Consider the following 24,198-nt stretch of genomic DNA (forward strand, 5'->3'; position numbering starts at 1 on the left):
TCGACTATTTATTTGAAAATATAAAAAAAGTACATGTCTAACTTTTGGATGGCTATCATTGTAGAAACATGCTTTTGTGCCAGTATAATGGTGTAGGTTTGCAATCTATGAGATCACAAGTCAATACCAAGTGTACCATTTTGGACAGAACCAATATGACATGATCACCTTCCGCCTTTGCCAACTGATTGCTGTTTGTTGGGGTTTCAGTGGCTTTTCTTCTTTGCCACACTAACGTACAATTATTTCCTTGTTTGCAGCCTCAGGTGATGTTCTGGTCAGTGATGAATCTGTGACCCCATTGAAATCAGAGATTAAAATGGAACCTCCCCTGTCTCCAGTTCTCAATGCATCCCAGATCCTCCCCTCTTCTCCTTCATCCCAGCTCTCTCCTACAGTTTCGGATCCTCTACCAGGCGAGCCCTCCCTGATGAGCAGCCCCCGCGGACGGGGACGCCCACGGAAGATCAAACCTGAAGTGGAGCTCCACCTGCGAGCTGCCAAGAATCGGCGGCGGCGCCGTAGCAGCAGATCAGGAGGTGAGGATTCAGGTCTTAACTCCCCCGTGCAGGATCTGACTCAAACTGCCATCCAGGCTTTTCTCGACCAGTCACAGGACACGGCGCCCGATAGTGCACCAGTTGCAGCGTCTGGAGCTGGGCTGGGTGGTGAAAACAGCCAACCGGAGGATAGTATGAGGGAGCAGGCAGAGAAAAGAGGCCAGTGGTTCAACCTTTTGCCTAAAGAGCCATGTGATGAGGCTTCTCTCTCCCAGCCATGTTTGAATGCTTTTGAGACTGCTGCATCACCCACTAAAGACACTTCAGTCCCCCTGAATTCTACCCCGCTTATCGCACCTCCACTGCAGCCTCTTCTAATACAGGTTTGTACTGGAGCCTGCTTCCTCTGGAGCATTTTCTTGTTTTGTATTGATGGTTAGATTTGAATTAGGGATGTTAACGATTAATCGATTAATTGTTGTAAAAAAAAGTCATCTGCCACTAGAGGGCGCACATAAAAATAAAATAAAATAAATCCAGTGGACTGAAAGTTTTAATGAACTTATATGTATCTTCAATAAAAATTATTATTAACAGTTAGTGATGTCAAAAGTACCAGGACTTCTTTATGATATCGATACTAAAATATAAAAGTACCAAACACCGACTCGATTCGATACCAACACGCTGTCTGACTGGCACACGACTGCTTCTATATGCTCATAGCGTGTACTCTGTTACTGCTTTTAAACTGAAATGCACAATTAATCAAATTCAAATCGTGACCTGTCCTAGTGTGATTATTAAACTGCGAAGGGCTGCAATCTTAGTCTGCATTAGAGCTGCATGCTTTAAATGAATGTGTGAAGCAGATCGCTCATACCTCTAAACTCCATAGAATCATGCGCAATGTGTCTTTTATAAGAGATGACAAAACAGTCTTCATGCACTGTGAAGCACACGCAGCATATGTAGACTATATATTTTTATAATTAAATCGCATAATTTTCACTTAAACGATCACACTGGGCAAGGTAGCGAACTGTTTATCCGGACAAGTGAAGCTCGCGTCAAAATAAAAGCTCACGTCAAAATAAATGCCAGACACCTGAAATTGAAGAAATTGCAATAGAAATATATTACAACTGTATAGTAAAATCTAATATTCACTGTGGTAATATTAATAATAAATAATGAGTAACAAATAATAAACAATAAATTACAAGCAAGGGTGCTGTTGTACTGAAGAGTTTGTTAAAAAAATCAATGGAATGTAAAAAAAAAAAAAAAAAGGGCAATTGTTCTATTTTCACTTAAGTTAAGAATTAATTTGATTAGACACCATTTTGATGATGGAATTGTTTATTGATAATAAACATTAACAGTAAATAACAATTCACAAATTCGCACTAAACATAGGCTAAATGTACTAAAATACACTGAACAGCGAATATATGAGGAAAATGGCAATACTGCATTTCTTAATTGTATCAATATAAATTATATTTAAACTGTAGTCTGCATGGTCATATTATTTGGAGTCCTCCACGTGCGTTTTCCAGTATTAACGTTAACGATTAATCAATTAATTGATCGATAATTTCCTTGACTATCAATTATGAAAATGTCTGAACATTTTCATCCCTAATTTGAATATTACATATATAAATTGGAAAATATGACCAGGATTTTCCCATCAAATTGAAAGTCACTTATTAGCCCAGAAAACATAAGCAGAAAGCATGTATAATGAAAAGTTTATCTACACATGCTTTTTGGCTTACAAATGTGGCTTTCTTTTGAGGGCCTCATACCTTCGCAAGGAACCAGAAGTAGCATTCATCCAAAGTTTTTACATATTGTTTGAATGTTGGAAACAAAAATGCACCTGGAAAGGCTTTAAAGGGATAGTTCACCTAAAAATTCACATTCTCTCATCATTTACTCACCTTCCAGGTGTAGAGTGTGTATGACTTTCTTTTGCAGAACACAAATGAAGATTTTAGAAGAATATCTCAGAATATCAGGCAGCATAAAAGTAATCAATACGACTCAAGTGGTTAAATCCATATCTGTTTCTCACCCACACTTATATCACTTCTGAAGATAAGTATTTACCATTTTTACTATAAATCACCACCTTTGACCAGCCCCAACCAGTAGGTGGCTGAAAGTAGAAGCAAAAGTGAAAGTTTAGATTCGCAGTAAAAAAGGACTTAAATATTGATCTTTTTCTCCCCCACACCTATCATATCACTTCTGAAGACATGGATTTAACCACTGGAGTCTTATGGATTACTTTTATTTTGCCTTTATGTGCTTTTTGGAGCTTCAAAGTTCTGGCCACCATTCACTTGCATTAAAATGACCCGTAGAGCTGAAATATTCTTCTAAAAATCTTAATTTGTTCATCAGAAGAAAGTAAGTCATACACATCTGGGATGACATGAGGGAGAGTAAATTATGAGGGAATTTTCCTTTTTGGGTTAACTATCACTTTAAAGTTGAGTTTCACAAAGCCTGTCAAAAACATTCCAGGTCATATTTCAACCCAAATGTTTTCCATACAATGTAAGTCAATGGGTTTCAAAACTTTTGAGCTCCAAAAAGGGCATAAAGGCAGGATAAAAGTAATCCATAAGACTTGAGTGGTTTAATCCATGCCTTCTGAAGCTATATGATCACTTTGGATGAGAAACAAACCAAAAATTAACACTTTTCCGTAATGAGCAGTAATTACATTTTTCTCCTTTTACTATAATGGGAATTTGGGGGGGTTAGTTGGCATGAAAATAATTTCAATGCAAAACCTTAATAGTCCAAAAATTGGCACTTCCACTTGCAAAATATAATTAATTGAATTCTTTTGATTTTTATGGTGTAATATGACCCAATCCTTTTTTGTTAGATTCACTCTTGCATAATGTTGTTTATGGCTCAATATACTTTTCTCATCCTAATCGCATCGCTCTGTGCCGCAGTCCTGCCCACAGTTGCAGACTACAGTTCCTCCTCAAGTGTGCTCCACTCCAGTTCCCAGGGTTGGTAGGAGGCGGAGGAGGGGCAGCGGGCCATCTCGTCTGCACTCTAGATCTAGCACAGCAAAGAGGCGGGGCCGACCACCCTCCAATCTCTTCGAAGAGGTTGAGCTGAAGTACTTCACTCAGCTGGTGGTGAAGCCTATTCCACTGGGTGAGTGCCATAATAACACAAATATTGTGCTGGGCCTGACATTCAATCTTCAAAAGATACTAAAGAGTTTTGTTTGGATAAAATATGCCTGATATTTTGCTTTGTTAGTAGAGTTATGTGCAGTTTAATAGTTGGTGACAATGACAGATGGTCATTTATCTGTGCGATTTAGTTGTATACTTTATGAATAAATAGCTGTCAAGTGTACTATGCTTCATGGCCTGCCAAGGAATACCCCTTAATAAGTACAATAAATAAGGCTTCTAATGTCTTGGCATAATGGGCGATAACTATAGATATATAGATTATTAATAAAGAATTCAATTGATGTGCTGAAACGTGTTGTGCTTTTTTTTAAACTGTTTTAAAAATGACTCATTGAATCAGATTTATGGGGCTGAACTAATTCATTTTATAAGTGGTCAAATATAATGGCTTTATAATCTGAATATAAGCCTTAGTAATGTTTTATAGATTAAAGCAGCATGTGTCACAGTCCTTACAAATGGCGAGTTATATCTTACATGATACTCATTTATTCAGCGAAAATAATGACAAGTACTCCCAATAAATTTTAGACTAAGTGAAAGCATGCAAAATAAGATGCTCACTGTTTATTTCTAGATTTTGTACACTGTATATTTAGTTGCCGTTTGCAAAAAAGAGGACATTCTTTTATAGTACTGTATCTATATCTCATATGCAGGCCAACTGAAGTTATTTATTTCCAGTGTAGTGTCAGTCATCATCGGTTAAACAGTTTTCTTTTGTACAGAAATGGTAAAAGGCTGGTGGTGGGTGAAAGAACCAGAGGAGCTGACGGCCATTCTAAGTGCCCTGCACCCGCGAGGCATTCGAGAGAAGGTGCTCCACAAACACCTTACCAAACACATGGAGTATCTAGCTGAGGTCTGCACACGTCCCGTTACCGGTGAGGAGCAGCAAAGAGAATGGCCAACAGTTGTTCTGTTTCTTTGGTTGATGGCAGCATATTTATTGCATTCTCTGTCTTTTTCCTTGTCAGACCCCATTTTCCAGATGACAGTGGAGGAGGGCGGTGCGCTGATGGAGGCATCTAAACAGGCCTGGAATGAGCAGGAGAGAGTCCTGCAGATAGACATGAGTGTTCTTCAGTGGGTGGAAGATTTGGAGCAGAGGGTGGTTGGTGCAGATCTTCAGCTCAAGGTAAGAGATGCATGAAGCACATTTAAGAGGGCCTCTAACAGGTTCTTGCGTACTTTCAATTGAAGCTTCTTTGTGTCATACAGCAACTACTTGGTCATCAGTATTTTTGTTCAGATTGTATCAAAAGTCCCTTTTAATTTAACAAAAGTGGCCTTGCAGTTACATGTTTGTTTTGCCAAAATAATCACAGGTTAGACAGTTGTTAAACAATAACATTGGAGCTAATTTTGTCTTTTTATTTTTTCTTCATTTTAGTCTTGTCTGGGTGCATTAGTAACCACAGAGTGGTGCTGTTTGAGTGCTTGTACTGGATGTAGTCACGTCTGCAGCAGAGAGACACAAGCACACTTAACTACATTTTTCAGTAGTGTGGCAGTAGCGAAGCTTTTTTTGGTACTAAAATATTTTTGGTTTTTGTCACATTTTATTGTGCAAAACGTTTGTCAACTGACTCAGCTGAGGCAATAATCTAATGCACTCTACTGGAATGTCTCTTTCTCTCTAGGAGCATTGGAAAGTCTTTTATACCATTTTAGTAAATCAGTCTGTTTGGACAGTTCATTTCTGATTCAAGACTTTTCAATATGAATGGCTCAAAAAATACAATTTAGGACATAATCACTCAACAGTATTCCCAGCATGGCATTTTCCTTTTCTTTTTGTTGGCTTTTACCATTTTGTTTTTGATGGATTCTATGCACGGTCACTTCCGCGTTTTGCCTCAGGGGCACACTTCCTGCGCAGTGCCTTAAGCTGTTTCTTTCTACGCTGATTAATGCTGTCGAGACGACTCGGGGGGTGGGAATTACTTTTCACGCGTTATTTAAACAAGTTTCTGTGGATGACATTGGACAATATCCATCACACATTGAGACACAGAGCTGTTGCTCCATCCAGTAAAAGGAAGAAGGGGTTTAACAACATGTATTTTAAGTTTTTTTGGGGGGGGATTCCCCCCCCCCCCTTTTTTCACCCAATTTGGAATGCCCAATGCGTTCTAAGTCCCCGTGGTCACGTAGTGATTCGCCTCAATCCGGGTGGCGGAGGACGAATCTCAGTTGCCTCCACGTCTGAGACTGTCAGTCCGCGCATCTTATCACGTGGCTTGTTGAGCGCGTTGCCACAGACATAGCGTGTGAGGAGGCTTCACGCCATCCACCGTGGCATCTGCGCTCAACTCACCACGCACCCCACCGAGAACGAACCACATTATAGCGACAACGAGGAGGTTACCCCATGTGACTCTACCCTCCCTAGCATCCGGGCCAATTTGGTTGCTTAGGAGACCTGGCTGGGGTCACTCAGCACGCCCTGGGATTCGAACTAGTGAACTCCAGGGGGTGGTAGCCAGCGTCTTTTTCCACTGAGCTACCCAGGCCCCTGTATTTTAAGTTATTGACCACAATGAGGGTGAATATTCACAAGCCATAGAACAGCACTAGTTTAGCAAGTTCCCTGTTTCCGACTGTATTATACATGTAATTATTCTATACAATGACACAATAATTTGACACAATAGCCTAAATATAGATTAAATTGTGTTAACACTTTGCAATAAGGTTCCATTCGTTAACATGCATTAATGTATTTGGTATCATGATCAAACAATTAACTATACAGGTGCATCTCAATAAATTAGAATGTCGTGGAAAAGTTCATTTATTTCAGTAATTCAACTCAAATTGTGAAACTCGTGTATTAAATAAATTCAGTGCACACAGACTGAAGTAGTTTAAGTCTTTGGTTCTTTTAATTGTGATGATTTTGGCTCACATTTAACAAAAACCCACCAATTCACTATCTCAAAAAATTAGAATACATCATAAGACCAATAAAAAAAAACATTTTTAGTGAATTGTTGGCCTTCTGGAAAGTATGTTCATTTACTGTATATGTACTCAGTACTTGGTAGGGGTTCCTTTTGCTTTAATTACTGCCTCAATTCGGCGTGGCATGGAGGTGATCAGTTTGTGGCACTGCTGAGGTGGTATGGAAGCCCAGGTTTCTTTGACAGTGGCCTTCAGCTCATCTGCATTTTTTGGTCTCTTGTTTCTCATTTTCCTCTTGACAATACCCCATAGATTCTCTATGGGGTTCAGGTCTGGTGAGATTGCTGGCCAGTCAAGCACACCAACACCATGGTCATTTAACCAACTTTTGGTGCTTTTGGCAGTGTGGGCAGGTGCCAAATCCTGCTGGAAAATGAAATCAGCATCTTTAAAAAGCTGGTCAGCAGAAGGAAGCCTGAAGTGCTCCAAAATTTCTTGGTAAAGGGTGCAGTGACTTTGGTTTTCAAAAAACACAATGGACCAACACCAGCAGATGACATTGCACCCCAAATCATCACAGACTGTGGAAACTTAACACTGGACTTCAAGCAACTTGGGCTATGAGCTTCTCCACCCTTCCTCCAGACTCTAGGACCTTGGTTTCCAAATGAAATACAAAACTTGCTCTCATCTGAAAAGAGGACTTTGGACCACTGGGCAACAGTCCAGTTCTTCTTCTCCTTAGCCCAGGTAAGACGCCTCTGATGTTGTCTGTGGTTCAGGAGTGGCTTGACAAGAGGAATACGACAACTGTAGCCAAATTCCTTGACATGTCTGTGTGTGGTGGCTCTTGATGCCTTGACCCCAGCCTCAGTCCATTCCTTGTGAAGTTCACCCAAATTCTGGAATCGATTTTGCTTGACAATCATAAGGCTGCGGTTCTCTCGGTTGGTTGTGCATCTTTTTCTTCCACACTTTTTCCTTCCACTCAACTTTCTGTTAACATGCTTGGATACAACACTCTGTGAACAGTCAGCTTCTTTGGCAATGAATGTTTGTGGCTTACCCTCCTTGTGAAGGGTGTCAATGATTGTCTTCTGGACAACTGTCAGATCAGCAGTCTTCCCCATGATTGTGTAGCCTAGTGAACCAAACTGAGAGACCATTTTGAAGGCTCAGGAAAACTTTGCAGGTGTTTTGAGTTGATTAGCTGATTGGCATGTCACCATATTCTAATTTTTTGAGATAGTGAATTGGTGGGTTTTTGTTAAATGTGAGCCAAAATCATCACAATTAAAAGAACCAAAGACTTAAACTACTTGAGTCTGTGTGCATTGAATTTATTTAATACACGAGTTTCACAATTTGAGTTGAATTACTGAAATAAATGAACTTTTCCACGACATTCTAATTTATTGAGATGCACCTGTATATATTTTTTTTACAGTATTTATTAATCTTTGTCAATATTAGTTAATAAAAATAGAATTGTTCATTGTTAGTTTGATAGTTCATATTGCATTAACTAATGTTAACATATACAACTTTTGATTTTTAAAATCTATTAGTATGTTGAAATTAACATGAACTAAGATTAATGTATGCTGTAAAAGTATTGTTAGTTTTTAATTCATCTTAACTAATGTTGTTAACTAATGTTAACAAATAACCTTATTGCAAAGTGTTATCAATCCTGTTATTGTATCATTACTTTTATTTATGAATATTGTGGTGTGATATTACAGATAATATGAATCAAAAACGAATTAATCTTCAGATATACGTTTTTAGGTTTTTAGGTTTTTTTTGTTTTCTCCCCTCAGTAGAGCTTTACTCATGTGTAATCTCATGTTTTGACTGGGGGGGAAATATAATTTACAGAAAATTCAGAACTGTATGTAGTGTTCTGAGTGATGTTTTGTCGCCCAGCGAATGGCACTAAAACTTCAGCTGAGCAATGGAGCAATTGTCCCACATTGCCTTCAGGTGATAGTTTGTGCTTCGCTTGTTGCTGTATTTCTCACGTGTAAATCACTGTACAATCACTGGATGTAAATACTTTCCACACAGAGGACGCCTTACATGAAGCAGTGCTCGGCTGTTTTTTGTTTTTATGCTTTTACTGGATAAAATCACATTTGTTGTGATAAATCACTTTATTTTAGAAAGAATAGTAGTTTGCTACAACTCTTGACACTTTAGCAATAGCTGATTACGATACCGGAAGATGGTTAGCCCCCTGAGATTTGACTAGAAATATGTAGGCTATGTTCAATGCATTGAGTCCATTGCTTATATAAAGTGTTTAAATTTTATGTTTTCTTTTAGTTGTATTTTGTGCACATTTAAATTAGATGCTGTCATTAGCTGCGTTTCCATCCTAATGTTTTGCATTTTAAGCGCATTTCTAAAGATTTGACTTATGAAAATGGGAATCATTGCATGTTTCCATCCACTACGTCATATGCATTGTATTGAGGGAGCCTTGTCATGGTGGAGCAACGGAATAACCTCCTTTCTCTGAGAGAGTTGTATTAGCTATACTGGAGCAATTGTACATTGTTTTATTAAATGCTGCCAGAAGACATGGCAAAATGAGTAGAACATCTTACACTCACCAACCACTTATTAGGAACACCTGTACACCTACACCTACTTAATCATGTGATTATCTAATCAACCAATCGTGTGGCAGCAGTGCAATGCGTAATCATGCAGATATGGGTCAGGAGCTTCAGTTAATGTTCACATCAACCATCAGAATGGGGGAAAAAAATTTAATCTCAGTGATTTAGATTGTGGCATAATTGTTGGTGCCAGACGGGCTGGTTTGAGTATTTCTGTAACTGCTGATCTTCTGGGATTTTTGCGTACAAAAGTCTCTAGAATTTACTCGGAATGGTGTGAAAAACAAAAAACAACCCGTGAGCGGCAGTTCTGTGGACGAAAATGAGAAAACAGAGAATGGACGGGTTTGAGCTGACAGAAAGGCTACGGTAACTCGGATAACCCCTCTGTACAATTTTATTGAGCAGAGTAGCATCTCAGAATAAACATGTCAAACCTTGAGGCGGATGGGCTACAACAGCAGAAGACCATGTCAGGTTTCACTTCTGTCAGCCAAGAACAGAAATCTGAGGCTGCAGTGGGTCTACCATCTGTGTACCTTAGGAGAAATTGAGATTTCGTTGTGCCAGTCAAATCAAGCTATCGCTCACCTGACCCATCAACCGAGTGTTGCCATCACAAGCTTTTGGAGAAGCAGAAATGCATGCACAAATGGACAAAATACATCATCGTTTTGCAAAGAAACCTTTTCATCACCTTAATGTGCATTTTGGCAACTGCGAAACAAAACAAAAAAATCCACCTCTGCCTAGCGCATAAACTTTTTAGTGAAATTTGAGAGTTTATGCGCATATCAAGCATTTCCATTCAGGTTTTCTTAAGTGCAAATTAAAAATGTGCATAAATTTTTTTTGGATGGAAACCCAGCAACTGTAACGTTCCATGTCATCTTTTGTGACATGAATACTGCTCTTCTTTAAAAAAAAAAAAAAAAAAAATGTAATCTAATATGTACATAATCAAAAGATATTGTATTGCTCATTTTAGGGTTGTCAGTAGGGCTGAGAGACTAAATTTTCATTTAAATAAGGGATCTCAACACACGCTTTTAAAAATGACGCATATTTAAATGCCTTGCTAATTGTGTGAGACAGAGCAAGATGCAACAGCCGAAGACCTCCACCTCCAAATCATTGTCAGTGCTTGGCATGCATCGAAAATTCGACAGCACAGATTTGCATTTAAATGCATTATCATTAATTCGAAGAACATTCGAATTTCAATTTTTAATTTGACAGCGTGTGCTCACTTTATAGAATCAATGCAGTGAGCCACCTTTTATGAGTGGTTGCCCATGTAGCCAACTACTTTTTCAAACTGGTAGCTGGACTGTAGCTTAACTATTTACTATAAGCTAAATTACGAGTAGTTTGGCATGATACAGTTTCGGTGTGGCTTCACCAACACTACTCGATATATCACAGTGTCCACAATCTTTATTTCCAGGTGGCCACTCCCAACACAGAGAGTGAAACAGTGGCCGATCAGGAATTGCCAAACTCTCAATTTCAGGTACTGAAGAACGGCCTTAAACTCAAGTACTCTTTGAGTCCATCAATACTACTGAATATAGTGAACTGTTTGACATAACTTTATGAATTACGCAAGAGTGCTTCCATAAAATGTGAGGGCTAGAGCCAGATAGAAACAGAGATTCAGTTAAATTAAAAATAAATCGGCAGAACAGTGACGAAGCGGTTGGGATGCATGCGCCGACAGGTTAAGGTGTTTTTTTGGGGGGGGGTTTCTCACTTATTTATTGTATTTATTTGTTTGTTTGTTTTGGAGTCTGGAGATTATATTATTTATTGAAATATCATTAATAAAATAAATAAATGGTAATGAAATAATTATCATTAAATGATTTAAATAAACATTTTAAAGTTTTAAACAGCTGTTAATTTCTCTTTGTTCCTCTTGGGATTTACACTTTTTCTTGTTTCAGATCTTCACGCCTCCTGAGGCAGACTCCACACGGGAGGACCTGCAGTATTACGAGCATGAGGTGGATCCCAGAGACGACTGGATGGTCCGTACTAAGAAGGACTGGTCTGATCTCCTGCGAGTTCCCAACAACCCTCTGGACCTAGCTGTTCTTCGATTGACTAACCTGGAGCGCAACATCGAGCGGCGATATCTGAAGGAGCCGCTGTGGAATCTGGCGGAGGTGGTGCGTCTAGCCCCTCTGACTCCTCCACCTGGTGGAGAGGAAGTCCCGTTAGATGCTGTCAGGTGAGTGGAGTGTAGATGAATTTCAGAGGCGTCAGGGAAATAACAAGTTGTGAAAGTGCTTCAGTTTGTGAGATATTTGGACAATGTTTTTATGTTTTTACAGTTTATCAGTTTAGTTTTACCCACTGTGACATTCTTTTTACACGTGAAAACTACCGCACAACCAAAGAGTGCAATGGCCACTAGATGACACCGTTTTATATAGTCTATTTGCTGGTTGGAGTAATCAGAATTACAACAGTCGCACAGCATATTCTGACCATAAAACATGGAATACATTTGTCTAGCTTTCTTAATCACTGTTCTTTCATACATTCAAAGTATGCTTTAGCATTTAAAAATGCTTACCAGTAAAGAACTGTCTGCAATCATTATATCTAGAAAGTATTACAGTTTATCATGCCTTGTGCCAGTTCATACATGTGTTTGTTTGTGTTTATAGTTTGGAGAGTGAGATCACGCCCAGGTTGAGGACGTGGCGTCAGGCTCTGGACCGCTGCCACAGTGCATCTCAGCTTTCTCTCTGTCTGCTACAGCTGGAGAAAGCCATAGCCTGGGAAAGATCCGTCATCAAAGTGGTGAGAACACCAGTTAGGAAAATCTTTTATGTATTTAGATAATTCATTTTAAACTACAAAATTTAAATCTTGTTTTTGGTGTAATTTTCTAATGCTAAAATTTGGTTTTGATTAAAGCTACACTATGTAACTTTTGGCCCTCTAGTGGTTGAAGCATAAGACTGCAAGTTACTTGCGGAAGGACAACTTATGTCAGTTGTGATTCCAGATACTGCTCTTGTGGAGGATGAATCTTATGGTTTGAGTGAGAACTCGAGATTACCTGCAGAGTGAAGTCATGAGCTATTTTCATGCTGATTATTATGTTATTCGCTTAAACATTTATAACCAATATTACATTGAGGAAGATGAACAACACTCTTAATTATATTTTAATATGTTTATTAAAGTGTTGTATCCACTACACAATGCACCTTAACTCTAGTGAACCGTATTACTACAATAGTAGGTCTATGCATCATGATGAAATACTTTATTGAATATGAAAATAATTAGCAGAAAAATGCAATATCACAATTACGATAAAAAAAATTGCTGATTTGGAAGTATAGTAGTTACACACTAAACAAATTAATATACAGTATATTACGGTGCTATGAAATCGGTACAATATAAACAACTTGAGATGAGCATACATTCTTGGGGATCTGTTTAAAAGAACAAAATGGCAAGTGTCTGTATTACACTGATTTATTGCTCCAAAAATACTTTATTGGCTTGCTTACTTGCAATGTTTAGACCATTAGGTCTTTGTCAGGCTAAATAAATAAATAATCTTTCAACATGTGCATTTTGTGACTGAGGTAAAAAAAAAAAAAAAACGCTAAGAAAACAGTGGCACACACATACTTGGAGACACACACTTTGGGAATCTCGGAACTGCATCAATATTATAAAATACTCAAAAGTCATGAATATTAGTAAACATAACTTCACTGGAAAAAACGAAACGTAGAAACACATCGCGATCAGTTCACATTTGATTCATTAAAAGCAAAAACATGGTTTGGAAGACGGGTTGTTGGTGTACTTGCTCATTAATGAAATCTTGCATAGTGTAGTTTTAAAGGAATAGTTCACCAAAAAAAATTCTCTCATCATTTACTCACTCCCAGGTAGTCCCAGATGTGTATGACTTTCTTCTGCAGAACACAAATGAAGATTTCTAAAAGAATATTTCAGCTTTGCAGGTCCATTTAATGGAAGTGAATGGCGACCAGAACTTTGAAGCTCTAAAAAGCACACAAAGGCAGCACAAAAGTAATCCATATGACTCCAGTGTTTAAATCAATGTCTTCAGAAGTGATATATGTGTGGGTGAGAAACAGATCAATATTTAAGTCCACTTTTGTGCCCAGTAGGTGGTGATATGCATAAAGAATGTGAATCAGCAGAAAAGTGAAAGTAAAAGTGTAGATTTATATATCAAAAAAATTACTTATGCTGATCTGTTGCTCACCCACACCTATTATATCACTTCTGAAGACATTGATTTAAACACTGGAGTCATATGGATTACTTATATGCTGACTTTGTCATTTTAGAACTTCAAAGTTCTGGTCACCTTTCACTCTTGTAATGTATGGACCTACAGAGCCGAAATGTTCTTCTAAAAATCTTAATTTGTGTTGTGCAGAAGAAAGTCCTACACATCTGGGATGGCATGAGGGGGAGTAAATGATGAGAGAATTTTAATTTTTCAACTATTCCTTTAAAGGAAACACTTAACCTATTCTCTTGTAGTACCCTCCATCTTAATTTTGGTGATTCATGTTGAAACCTGGCAAAGTGTTTTCTATAGGTACACATAAACTGATGGTATGTTCATGTATTTCCACAGACGTGTCAGGTGTGCCGTAAGGGTGATGATGATGAGTACCTGCTCTTGTGTGATGGCTGTGATCGTGGTTGTCACATGTTCTGCCTCAGACCAAAGGTCATGCAGGTGCCAGAAGGTGATTGGTTCTGTCCCACCTGCGTTGCCAAGGTAATTCCCTGAGTCCTGACCAAGACTGTTAAACTCCGTTAGGTGTAAAATCTGAAGCATCCACTACCTCAGTGTCCTTGGATTTTCATCATGTTTGAAAATTTGTGTCCATTTTGTAAGTATGGAGTTTTGTGTGAATTGACGGTTCATAATTTTGCAGGAAAACGGTGATGCTCCACGATCACAGCGCTCAGCGCGGCAGAGGTGGAAAAGGCGTCTTGCAGAGGATAGTTCAGACGAGGATGATGGGTACAAACGGGGCATGACCACACGACAAAAAGATTCTGCTGCTTCCTCAAGTGGGACAAACTTCTCCCCTTCCAAGCGTAGACGGATGACAACACGAAACCAGCCTGACCTCACCTACTGCGAGTGAGTCTTTATGTTAGTTCGTAACACTACAATTTGAGCTCCATTCAATTATATTCATACTCATCAGAATGCGGGAGACCGCAAGCACAAACTCATGCGACAAAATTGAACAATCAGCTGCATACAAGCGTTGAAGATTGGTGAACACTGACCTGCAAATTCCTTTGAGAAGGACGTGTGACCAGCAGAAGATCGAAATGTCACATGCTGACCTCTTGACTCAGTACAGTAAAGAATACATATTTCACAGCTGCATTTTTTATTGTTGCAGGAAAGTGAGTAGACCGTATATTTTAACATTTTAAATATAATATTACTTGTTATTTGTGATGCATGAATTACTTCCTGTGTAACATCATATCCTTGTATGTGGCTTTTCTGAAGAAATAAAAAGTGTGTGCTCAAAGTCTAATGTGAATGACCCTTAATGCGTGAACTAATGCTAACGTATACAACTTTGAATTTAAAACATTTTTATGTAGAAATTAACTAAGATAAATAAGTGCTGGAGAAGTATTGTTAATTGTTAGTTCATGTTCATTAATGGTACTAACTAATGTTAACAAATGGAACCTTATTTGTAAAGTGTTATTGTAACTTTTTATAGAATTTAAGTTCATATTTACGGCACAATCTCAGGTTGATAGCCTAAATATTATGAATCATCCAGCTTAATTTACACCGAAATTAAAGATGTGCTTGATCACGAGTAGCATCCACCACAAAAGGAAGAATTAAATTAACCTGTATATCACTGCAACCTAATAAATGACACACAAATAAGCAATATTTAAACTGTAGTATGATTTTAAAATTTACCTCACTGCATCTTTGAGTCTAAATGAATTCAGTATGTGGAATAAATGTAACAAACAATGTGGATGACATGGAATAATTAATGTGTGTTTGATGTGCTGTAGGATCATTCTGATGGAAATGGAGGCTCATTCAGATGCCTGGCCTTTTCTGGAACCGGTCAACCCCCGCCTGGTGCCTGGCTACCGGCGCATCATCAAAAACCCCATGGATTTCCTCACCATGAGGGAGAGAATTCTACAGGGAGGGTAAGTGTTTGCACATATGCTGTTGTGTTGGGCATGTAAATTTTTTCAATCCTTATTTTCAAATGGAATAATGGTAATTCAAAAAAGGTTTTGTCTGTATTTTTGTTTGTCATGATACTAATATTTCAGTAGTCAGTACCAATACCAGTGAAATGACCAATTTCGAGACCATAGCAAAACTAATACTTATTTGTTATAGTAAACATTGTTTCAACTTTGGTATTTGTAGTAAACCCCTAATCAAAATTTACCATGGTTTTACTATATTAACTATAGTTTTACTTTGGTATTTGTTAAACCCATAACAAAATTTACCATGGTTTTTCTATAGTAACCATGTTTTAAACATATTTGTGGTAAAACCATAGTAATAGTTCAGGAAAACATCTCCGGTTACACACGCAACCTCGGTTCCCTGAGATGAAGGGTACGAGACATTGCAGTGAATGCTTTGGGGAATTCCTTTTCCACGACCTAGTTGAAGCCCTTGTATCATATGGCAATCTTATGATTGGCAATGGTGTTTGAGCCCCGCCCTTTTAGGTGCGCATTTGCCCTATATAAACGGGCCCTCACACACCATTTCTTAAGAATTTTCAGACTGAAAGACAATAACGCATCATTCGTGCCTCGAAACTCTGAACTAGTAGTGCGGCCAAGTTTGCAATGTCTCTTTCCTTTCATCTCAGGTAACCGAGGTTACATGTGTAACCGGAGACTTTCCCTATCGATTCAGTTCACGAGACATTGCAGTGAACGCTTTGGGGACGGAGTCCCATCACGCTGCACTATGTAATGTCATACCCTGAAATGCACCCGGGTAGAAACACTTGGAAGAATATATATATTTGAGATCACAGGCCCATCGGGCAGGTAGCCCACCCATAATAAGGAGCTCGGCTTTACCCGCCAGGCGTTGGGATAGTAAGCTGTCTAGACAGAGGGGATTCACGAAGCGATGGATGCCACATCTAGGTTATAAAACCTTGCGAACGTGTTCTGCAAAGACTATCCTGCTGCAAAGCATACATCTTGTTGGGATACACTATTTGTCCACGCCCACGAACAGGCCATGCCTCTATTGAATGCGCCTTCACGCCAATAGGGGATCTCACGCCCTGTGATTCATAAGCGAGGGCGATTGCATCAACGATCCAGTGAGGGCCTTTGTTTAAAGACGGACATGCCCTTTGTGCGTCCTCCATAACAAACAAAGAGCAGATCTGATGGTCTAAATTGGCGAGTTGACAGAGTAAGACCTGCATCCAACCGCTCTTGAAGGAATGTAAGACTCTCCGTTATGGAGCAATTCACTGGGTCTTTGCTGCATGAAAAGCACCAATCCGCGCAAACACGCCATTTTAGTGCATAGAGGCATCTCGTAGACGGCACTCTAGCCTGTAAAATGGTGTTAAATACAGACTGGTCCAATTCAGGCTAGTTCGCTGTGCTCCGTTCATGGGCCATACGTATAGGTTCCACAGCTCTGGCTGGGGATGCCAAATCATGCCCTGCGCTTGAGAGTGCAGATCCTTCCTCAGCGCTATTTCCCATGGAGGGCCGCCTAATATCTCCATTTCCAGAAACCACGGCTGGTTGGGCCATTTTGGTGCAACCAATATAACCGTTTCCTTGTCCTGTCAGACTTTGATGACAGAGAGGAAGTGGCGTACCGGGGGAAACGCAGATTTGCGTTTCGTCTGCCACTTGTGGGCTAAGGCGTCCACTCCCAGCTGTGCTTGGGACATGGAGTACCAAAGAGGGCAGAGGGCCGTCTCTGCATATGAAAATAGATCGACTTCCGCTTCACCGAACATTTCCCAAATCCTCAGAACTGTCTGAGGATGAAGTCTCCATTCACCCGCAATAAGTCCCTGGCGTGACAGCATGTCCACTCCGCAGTTCAGACTGCCCGGAACGTATGTCGCACGCAGGGAGAGGAGATGGTGCGTGCTCCACAAAAGGAGGTGTTGTGCGAGGCTCACTATTGGTAGCGATCTATGTACGCCACCACTGACATATTGTCTGACCGAATCAGAACGTGATGATTCACTATGTCGGAATGGAAAGCTTTCACCGCTAAGAATATGACTAACATTTCCAAGCAGTTGATGTGCCACGCCCGTTTCGTGTACATCTAGGTGTCGAAAGCCGGGGTCCATAGCACAGCGTGCCCCAACCCATGTTGGACACAACTGTGGTCACCACCCAGCATCACACCCTGCTGATGTGAAGGTTTGGAGCTGTCCATGGTGCTAGTGTAGCCAGGCAGCATCGTGTTACAGTGACGCGTGTGCCCACCCCCAAATTAAATTGGCCGAAGCCCACAGTCTCTTTTCGGAATGAGAAAATAAGGGCTGTAAAACTCTTTGCGGGCTTGGCAGTCTGGAACAATCTCTATTGGGTCTTTCGCGAGGAGATTGTGAATTTCTGCACATAACAGCGGCGCATCTCGTGACGGGACCGTGGACGGTATAGTGCACAAATTGGAGTGTATAACCATGCTCGATTGTTATTCGCACCCAGTCTGACACACCCGTGAGAGCTCTCCACGCATCTGCGTGGTGAGATAGCAGGTGCATCAGTTTGCTCTTTATAAGAGACAGAGCACCGCTCGCCATGGGGAAATGGTTGAGCTTAATGTGTGAGAAACATGAAGAGAAATGAAGCCCTTTTTTTGAGAATGTGTGAACTTCTTGTGTGATCGCAACAAGCGTTTTTCTTCATTTTTAATGCATTCTTTATTTGGCAACAAAACGAATAACATTTTGCATAACACTTTGGTCCCGGTGAAACGGAACAGCATACATGTCAGCCGGGTTTTCTTTTAATCTGGGCCAGGAAGAACTGCGGGCTTCAGACTCCTCCTCACGGCATTGCGCTGGTCAGGAACACGCCTGCTGCCCGAGGGGGTTTCCTCCAGCACAGGGTTTGCGCTCAGGTGGGCGTAGCTTCCGTTTGGGCCACGGCGGCGCTGAGGCAGTGGGAATGGGGTGTTTCGTTGGGTGCTGGGTTGAAGCAGAACGTGTGGGGCTGATGAGAGGGAACACTCCTCTTAGGCAAAAAATGCTTCATTGCCTGCGACTGCTTTTGTGCCGTGATGAAGCGCTCAGAAAAGCCTTCCACGGCATTTCCGAAAAGTCCGTCATGGGTGACGGGAGTGTTGAGTAGGGCTGCTTTCTCAGCATTACGCCTCTCCGTGAGCGTCAACCAGACGTGCCGGTCTAAAACCACCAGACCATCCATCACCTTTCTGATGGCCTGCGCGGTTACTTTAGTCGCTCGCAGCACCAGATCTGTAGTGGTACGGAGCTCTTTAATGATGTCAGGATTCAGGCCTTGCTCATCCACATCTTTTAGGAGCTTGGCCTGAAAGACTTGAAGCACTGCCATGCTATGGAGCGCTGAACCAGCCTTGGCACGGCTTGGAAGGGTGGGCAGTGCGGGGTTTCCATCCCGTGGTGGTAGGAAGAGAGAGATGTGCTGCAGCCGCCTCTTTAATAGGGGGAAGCTTAGCATATCCCTTATCTTTGGTGTGGTCCACTTTTTTAAGATTCCTCCGATCTGGTCACACGAATAGGGCACGCGGCAGGTCTTCGTGAGCTCGCCGTGGACTTCTGGGAAGAATGGTGCAGATTTCCAGGCTGCGGCTTGCTGGCGGCAGCTGGTCTGCAGGAACCACTTGCCTAGGCAAGATTTTTCTGACTCCTCTGGAGGGGACCACTCGAGACCGAGCTCCTCAACCTTCATGTGAGGACACGAAGAAGCTCTCTATCAGTGGCCTGTGCGCACTCCTCGCCCTCGCTGGGGGATGGGGCTGCAGCATCCTCCATGGACCATTCTCCCATGTCCGATGCCATGTGGAACACTGCGTCGTTATCATCATCAGACCCGCTAATTACGACAACACCGCGCTCATTAACAGAGGGCCAGATGTAGTCACGTGTGTACTGCACTGGCGAAACGCTGTGAGGGAAGATCGAGGGGCCTGTGGGACTTGCGCCGGCACGAGATCCACCTCGGGCTCTTCCATCAAAAAATCGTAAGTGCAGATATAATATAATTTGAGTAAAAATTTTAATCATTATGTAATAAAAACCAACATGTTAAGTTTTACTATAGTAACACTATGGTTAATTTATGGTTCATGAACCATGACATTTTGTTTTTTGTGCATAATGCTTTTTATTATCATAGTTTTAGTTGGCATGCTTTTGTTACTTTTGTTTCACTGAGTATTCTGGTTTGAATATTGTTACTATAGTAAAACCAGTGTAAATTGAGTTATGCTTTTAAAACAAATATCACAGTTGAACTATAGTTACTATTGTAAAACTGGTAAATTGTGTGGTTACTAGAGTTTTGTAACAGCTGTTTACTGTAGTAAAATCATGGTACATTTTGTCATTTAAGATGGTTTTACTATAAATACAGTAGCTGAATTGATGGATAAAGCTATTATGAGGGGATGCAAAACTTATTGCGAAGGAAAGCAAAACTACTTAAAAAAAAAAAAAAAAAAAAAAATTTAATTCCCTCCTTGTCCTCCAAGTTAGCATCAAGTATTCAAGTAAATTCAGGAATTGAAAATAGTAATGAAATGCAACAAAGTATTTAAATCAAAGGAGCTGATTATTCCAATTTATTTTTCTACTACAGTTTCTTGTTCTTAGTATGGAATACTACATTTTCGTTTATTCTTGTGTGCCGCAGGTACTGCAGCTGTGAGGAGTTTGCTGCTGACGCACAGCTCGTCTTCAACAACTGCGAGCTTTTCAATGAGGACACATCAGATGTGGGCAAGGCGGGCCACTCCATGCGATGCTTCTTCGAGAGCCGCTGGGCGGAGTTTTACGACAACAAGGACAAATAGGGATTCTGTCACCTGTTGCATGGGATGAAGCATTTAAATGCCATGCCCCTCTGATGCTCATTACTACTAAAAACTATTTCTGGAGAGCCCTCCAGTCCTCTGTATGCATACCTGTGTAGATATATGTATAGATTTGTTCTGTCCGTTTTACAAGTATCTGTTTTTGTCTGCCCCACCTTCATCTTAAGGTTAAAAACTTTTCCTTATCACCTTGTATTACACTGTACAAACTTCTCATGTATATTCAAAATTTCACCTGTCACTCCGTTGGGGTTGAAATACACCTTCAGGACTTGATCGGTTCACACTTGATGTCACGTGACCAATCGCAGTGATTGGCACACCTCTATCAGGATGTTTTGACCACACACAATTATTTTTCTTCTTTACTCTAAAGCCTTCTGCTCCATATTGTATAGGTCGTGGAGCATTTGTGTCCCCTTGATTGAAAATGTAACGTAATGTGCTTTCAAGACTAGAAGCAATTTCCTCAGTATATTTTTTATTATATACTATATATACACTAAAAGACAAAACGAATAGTTGGGATTATTTAATAGCAAAAGCCTGTAGTGAATCTGTACAGACCACATTGTAGCGAGATGAATAGGTGACTCAAGAAATGGCCAGTAAAACGTATTATATCACATGCTTTTTTTTGCTTGTTGTTGAATATTGGTCTTATCAACTGGAGGATTGCCATCATTTACTATATGGCTTTTTTATTTGCTTTCTTGTCCTGTCACGTCCCCCAAAAACAGAACTAAGTCAGTGTTTAGTAATGATGGAACCTGAGGAAATGCCAACAAAATTTTTAATCACTATTCAGAAAGGTTATTGGCCACAAGTTTTTAACTTTGCTTTTAATCTCCACTAGCTAGGTAGCAGTTTTGAAAGTTTTCGCTTGTATGATTATTGTCTGGGGAGGGGATCTAGACTGTGTTCATTTTGGGTTTTATGGAAAGGATATGGATGTACGTTTGGCACTATAGATATATTTAGCTCTACTTCTCATTGGAAGAATTCCTTCCCTGTTGTATTCAGTATGACTGGATAAGATTTGCTCTTTGCTGTCATGAAAATGAAGCTTGCTAGACATTGCTTTCTCAAACGCTGAAACCTACAGCTGTTTAGACTGTTTTATGTGTTGGTAATGGTGTATGTGGTATCTTTGAAAAATCTGGACCAACTCAAAAAGGATGTAAATTTTACGCTTGTGTTGTGACATTGTTTTTACAGATGAAAAGGCCTTTCTTTATCATTAGTAAATTGACCAATAAAAGGCTTTAAGAATAAACAAAATGATTAAAGGGGGAAAAAAATGGTATATTTATCCTGTAGCTTTTAACGTTTTAATTTTTCCCCTTAGAACTTCATATTTTTATCGTAGTCATCAAAAAGAGGATAGTGCAGCATATATGAGAAGACCGCAGGAGAACACGCTATTCTTGTTTGTTTACCATGTTTTCATACACTGAACTTGCTCGGTAGGAAATTCATCATTTACATTCTTCACCATACAAAAGGGACATACTTGTTTCTTTTTTTTAAAGACCAGAAACTTGAAAACAGTCCTAGGAAGTTCAAACAAATGTGGTGTTTAGTGAGTTTTTAATAATGTACAGTTTTTGTGACCTTTAAATTTGTTTCTTTCTATATTTTTAGGACCAATATATTGTTTTTAAGAGGCGGCATTAAATGATCATGTTGTTTTATGATAATGTAACACGTGCATCCGTAGAATGTACTGTAATCGGAAATAAAACCACAACTAGTAGACAAACATCTTGTCTCTTTGGCACTTTTATATATGTACGGGACAAAATAGGCTCAAAACTCTTGATACAATAAGTTATATATAAATTTTTTTTTATATAGTTTTCTTTTTATTTTATTTTATTGAAATGGGAAATATGTGTGGGACATGTTGAAGGGCTTGTCCTTATTATTATTATTATTATTTTATTTTTTTTAATTCTCATCAGCCATGAATCATGATTTGCTACTTGCAGGTGTGTTGCAGGGGGAGGGACATTCTCATTCTAGGGAGCATTTGAACAATATTTGTGTATAAAGAGATACTGAACAAATACAAAACATGCATATAAATCATTAACAGATAAGGTTGTCTGAGATGATAAAATGAGGAACCTTTAAAAAAATCTATTCAAGTTCATAGAAATGTAAACTTTGTCTCTTGAAAAAAAATTTTTTACAAAAAAAAACAAATAATAATAAAATAAAATGTGTTTTCTTCTTTACATGGCCAGTCTGCCCCTGCCTGTATATCTACTTATTCATGCGATTATCTAATCAGCCAATCATGTGGCAGCTGTGTAATGCATAAAATCACGCAGATCACGTGGGTCAGGAGCTTCAGTTTATGTTCACATCATGGAGATAAAATGTGATCTCAGTGATTTGGAGCGTGGCATGATTGTTGGTGCCAGATAGGCTGGTTTGAGTATTTCTGTGACTGCTGATCTCCTGAGATTTTCACACACAACAGTCTCTAGAGCAGGGGTCTCAAACCACTGGCCCGCGGGCCATACAGCCTGAGTTTTAATAGTTTATCCTCAAACCTGGCCTTAATTTTTACTTTCTGCATTTTGTTTTGGTTTTTAATTTTTCCCCATAAAAGGATTATTAAACCATAGCCTAATGCAGTGTTTCCCAACCTTTTTTCTGCCACGGCACACTTTTTACAATTAAACAAATCCCATGGCACACCTCTATCCCACTGTCCCACATAACCATCGTTGATCGTTTTCCTTTTCAAGAACTTCTGTCCATTATAGTTGCGTGTTTACTCGTAATGTTTGAAATTCAGCTATGCAAAAATGAAGTCACGTAGGTACGGTGTATAATGAGATCACAGGTGGCAAGAGTGCTAACTGGGTAATGAATAAAACAACATATTTGCATCTTTTCTTATTTTTAGATTTGTTCTTGCAAATTCATTCTTGCAATGCCACGGCAAATCATTTTTTCATTATCTATTGATTTACATGGCTCCAGACTAACATTCAAGAGAGGGAGCACCGGTGTTAAATTCTACAAATGGTCGCACCAGCACTTGAGTTGGTCGCACCGATCCAACTGAAAGAAATTTTTTTTTTCTTTCACGGTTTCTTTCTTTTTTATCAGGATCTTGATGATTAAAATACAGTCATCTGAAGACAAACATAGACTTTTTCTACAATCAGAGGGCATTAGAAAAGATTTTACACAGAAGGAAAGCTCCAATGTATCTATAGTTTTAAGATCATAGTAACCAAAAGTATAAGTAAAACCATGATTAGCAGTAACCATAAAACAAATAATTGAATTTTTCGTAAGACAAACACATTCTGAAATTATATTGTATTCTCTCACTACTATATTGATATAAGTTCATGGTAAATATATTTTTAATATCTGTGATGTGTGGATTGAAACCTTACAATTTCTGTCTGTTCATTGTGCAGATTTCTCCTTTATTCCTCTTCAGTACTGTTTAGAATGTTGGAACCGTAGATAATCGCATGAATACGTACAGTTGTGCTCAAAAGTTTGCATACCCTGGCAGAAATTGTGACATTTTGGCACTGATTTTGAAAATATGACTGATCATGCAAAAAAACTTTTATTTAAGGATAGTGATCATATGAAGCCATTTATCATCACATAGTTGTTTGGCTCCTTTTTAAATCATAATGATAACAGAAATCACCCAAATGGCCCTGATCAAAAGTTTACATATCTTTGAATGTTTGGCCTTGTTACAGACACACAAGGTGACACACACAGGTTTAAATGGCAATTAAAGGTGTTCAGGT

At 39.5% G+C, this 24,198-nt stretch overlaps 1 protein-coding gene across 3 annotated transcripts in view; it reads left to right on the plus strand.

Annotated features, from left to right (window-relative positions):
- The window catches only part of LOC127419048 (bromodomain adjacent to zinc finger domain protein 2A-like), a 49,831-nt gene extending 27,666 nt beyond the window's left edge, over nucleotides 1–22,165 (plus strand). For 2 of the 3 annotated variants that reach the window (XM_051660096.1, XM_051660098.1), the window contains 11 exons: nucleotides 261–883; nucleotides 3,482–3,692; nucleotides 4,468–4,623; nucleotides 4,717–4,877; nucleotides 10,721–10,786; nucleotides 11,220–11,506; nucleotides 11,949–12,084; nucleotides 13,925–14,071; nucleotides 14,232–14,443; nucleotides 15,364–15,507; nucleotides 20,221–22,165. In XM_051660096.1, the coding sequence (XP_051516056.1) occupies nucleotides 261–883; nucleotides 3,482–3,692; nucleotides 4,468–4,623; nucleotides 4,717–4,877; nucleotides 10,721–10,786; nucleotides 11,220–11,506; nucleotides 11,949–12,084; nucleotides 13,925–14,071; nucleotides 14,232–14,443; nucleotides 15,364–15,507; nucleotides 20,221–20,380 (2,303 nt within the window). In that variant the 3' untranslated portion in view covers nucleotides 20,381–22,165. The remainder of the gene's footprint in view (nucleotides 1–260; nucleotides 884–3,481; nucleotides 3,693–4,467; nucleotides 4,624–4,716; nucleotides 4,878–10,720; nucleotides 10,787–11,219; nucleotides 11,507–11,948; nucleotides 12,085–13,924; nucleotides 14,072–14,231; nucleotides 14,444–15,363; nucleotides 15,508–20,220) is intronic. The other variant, XM_051660097.1, reaches the window with a different exon arrangement.
- The last annotated feature ends 2,033 nt before the right edge of the window (nucleotides 22,166–24,198 follow it).

This window comes from Myxocyprinus asiaticus, chromosome 28, assembly GCF_019703515.2.
Source record: "Myxocyprinus asiaticus isolate MX2 ecotype Aquarium Trade chromosome 28, UBuf_Myxa_2, whole genome shotgun sequence".
Lineage (NCBI taxonomy): Eukaryota > Metazoa > Chordata > Actinopteri > Cypriniformes > Catostomidae > Myxocyprinus > Myxocyprinus asiaticus.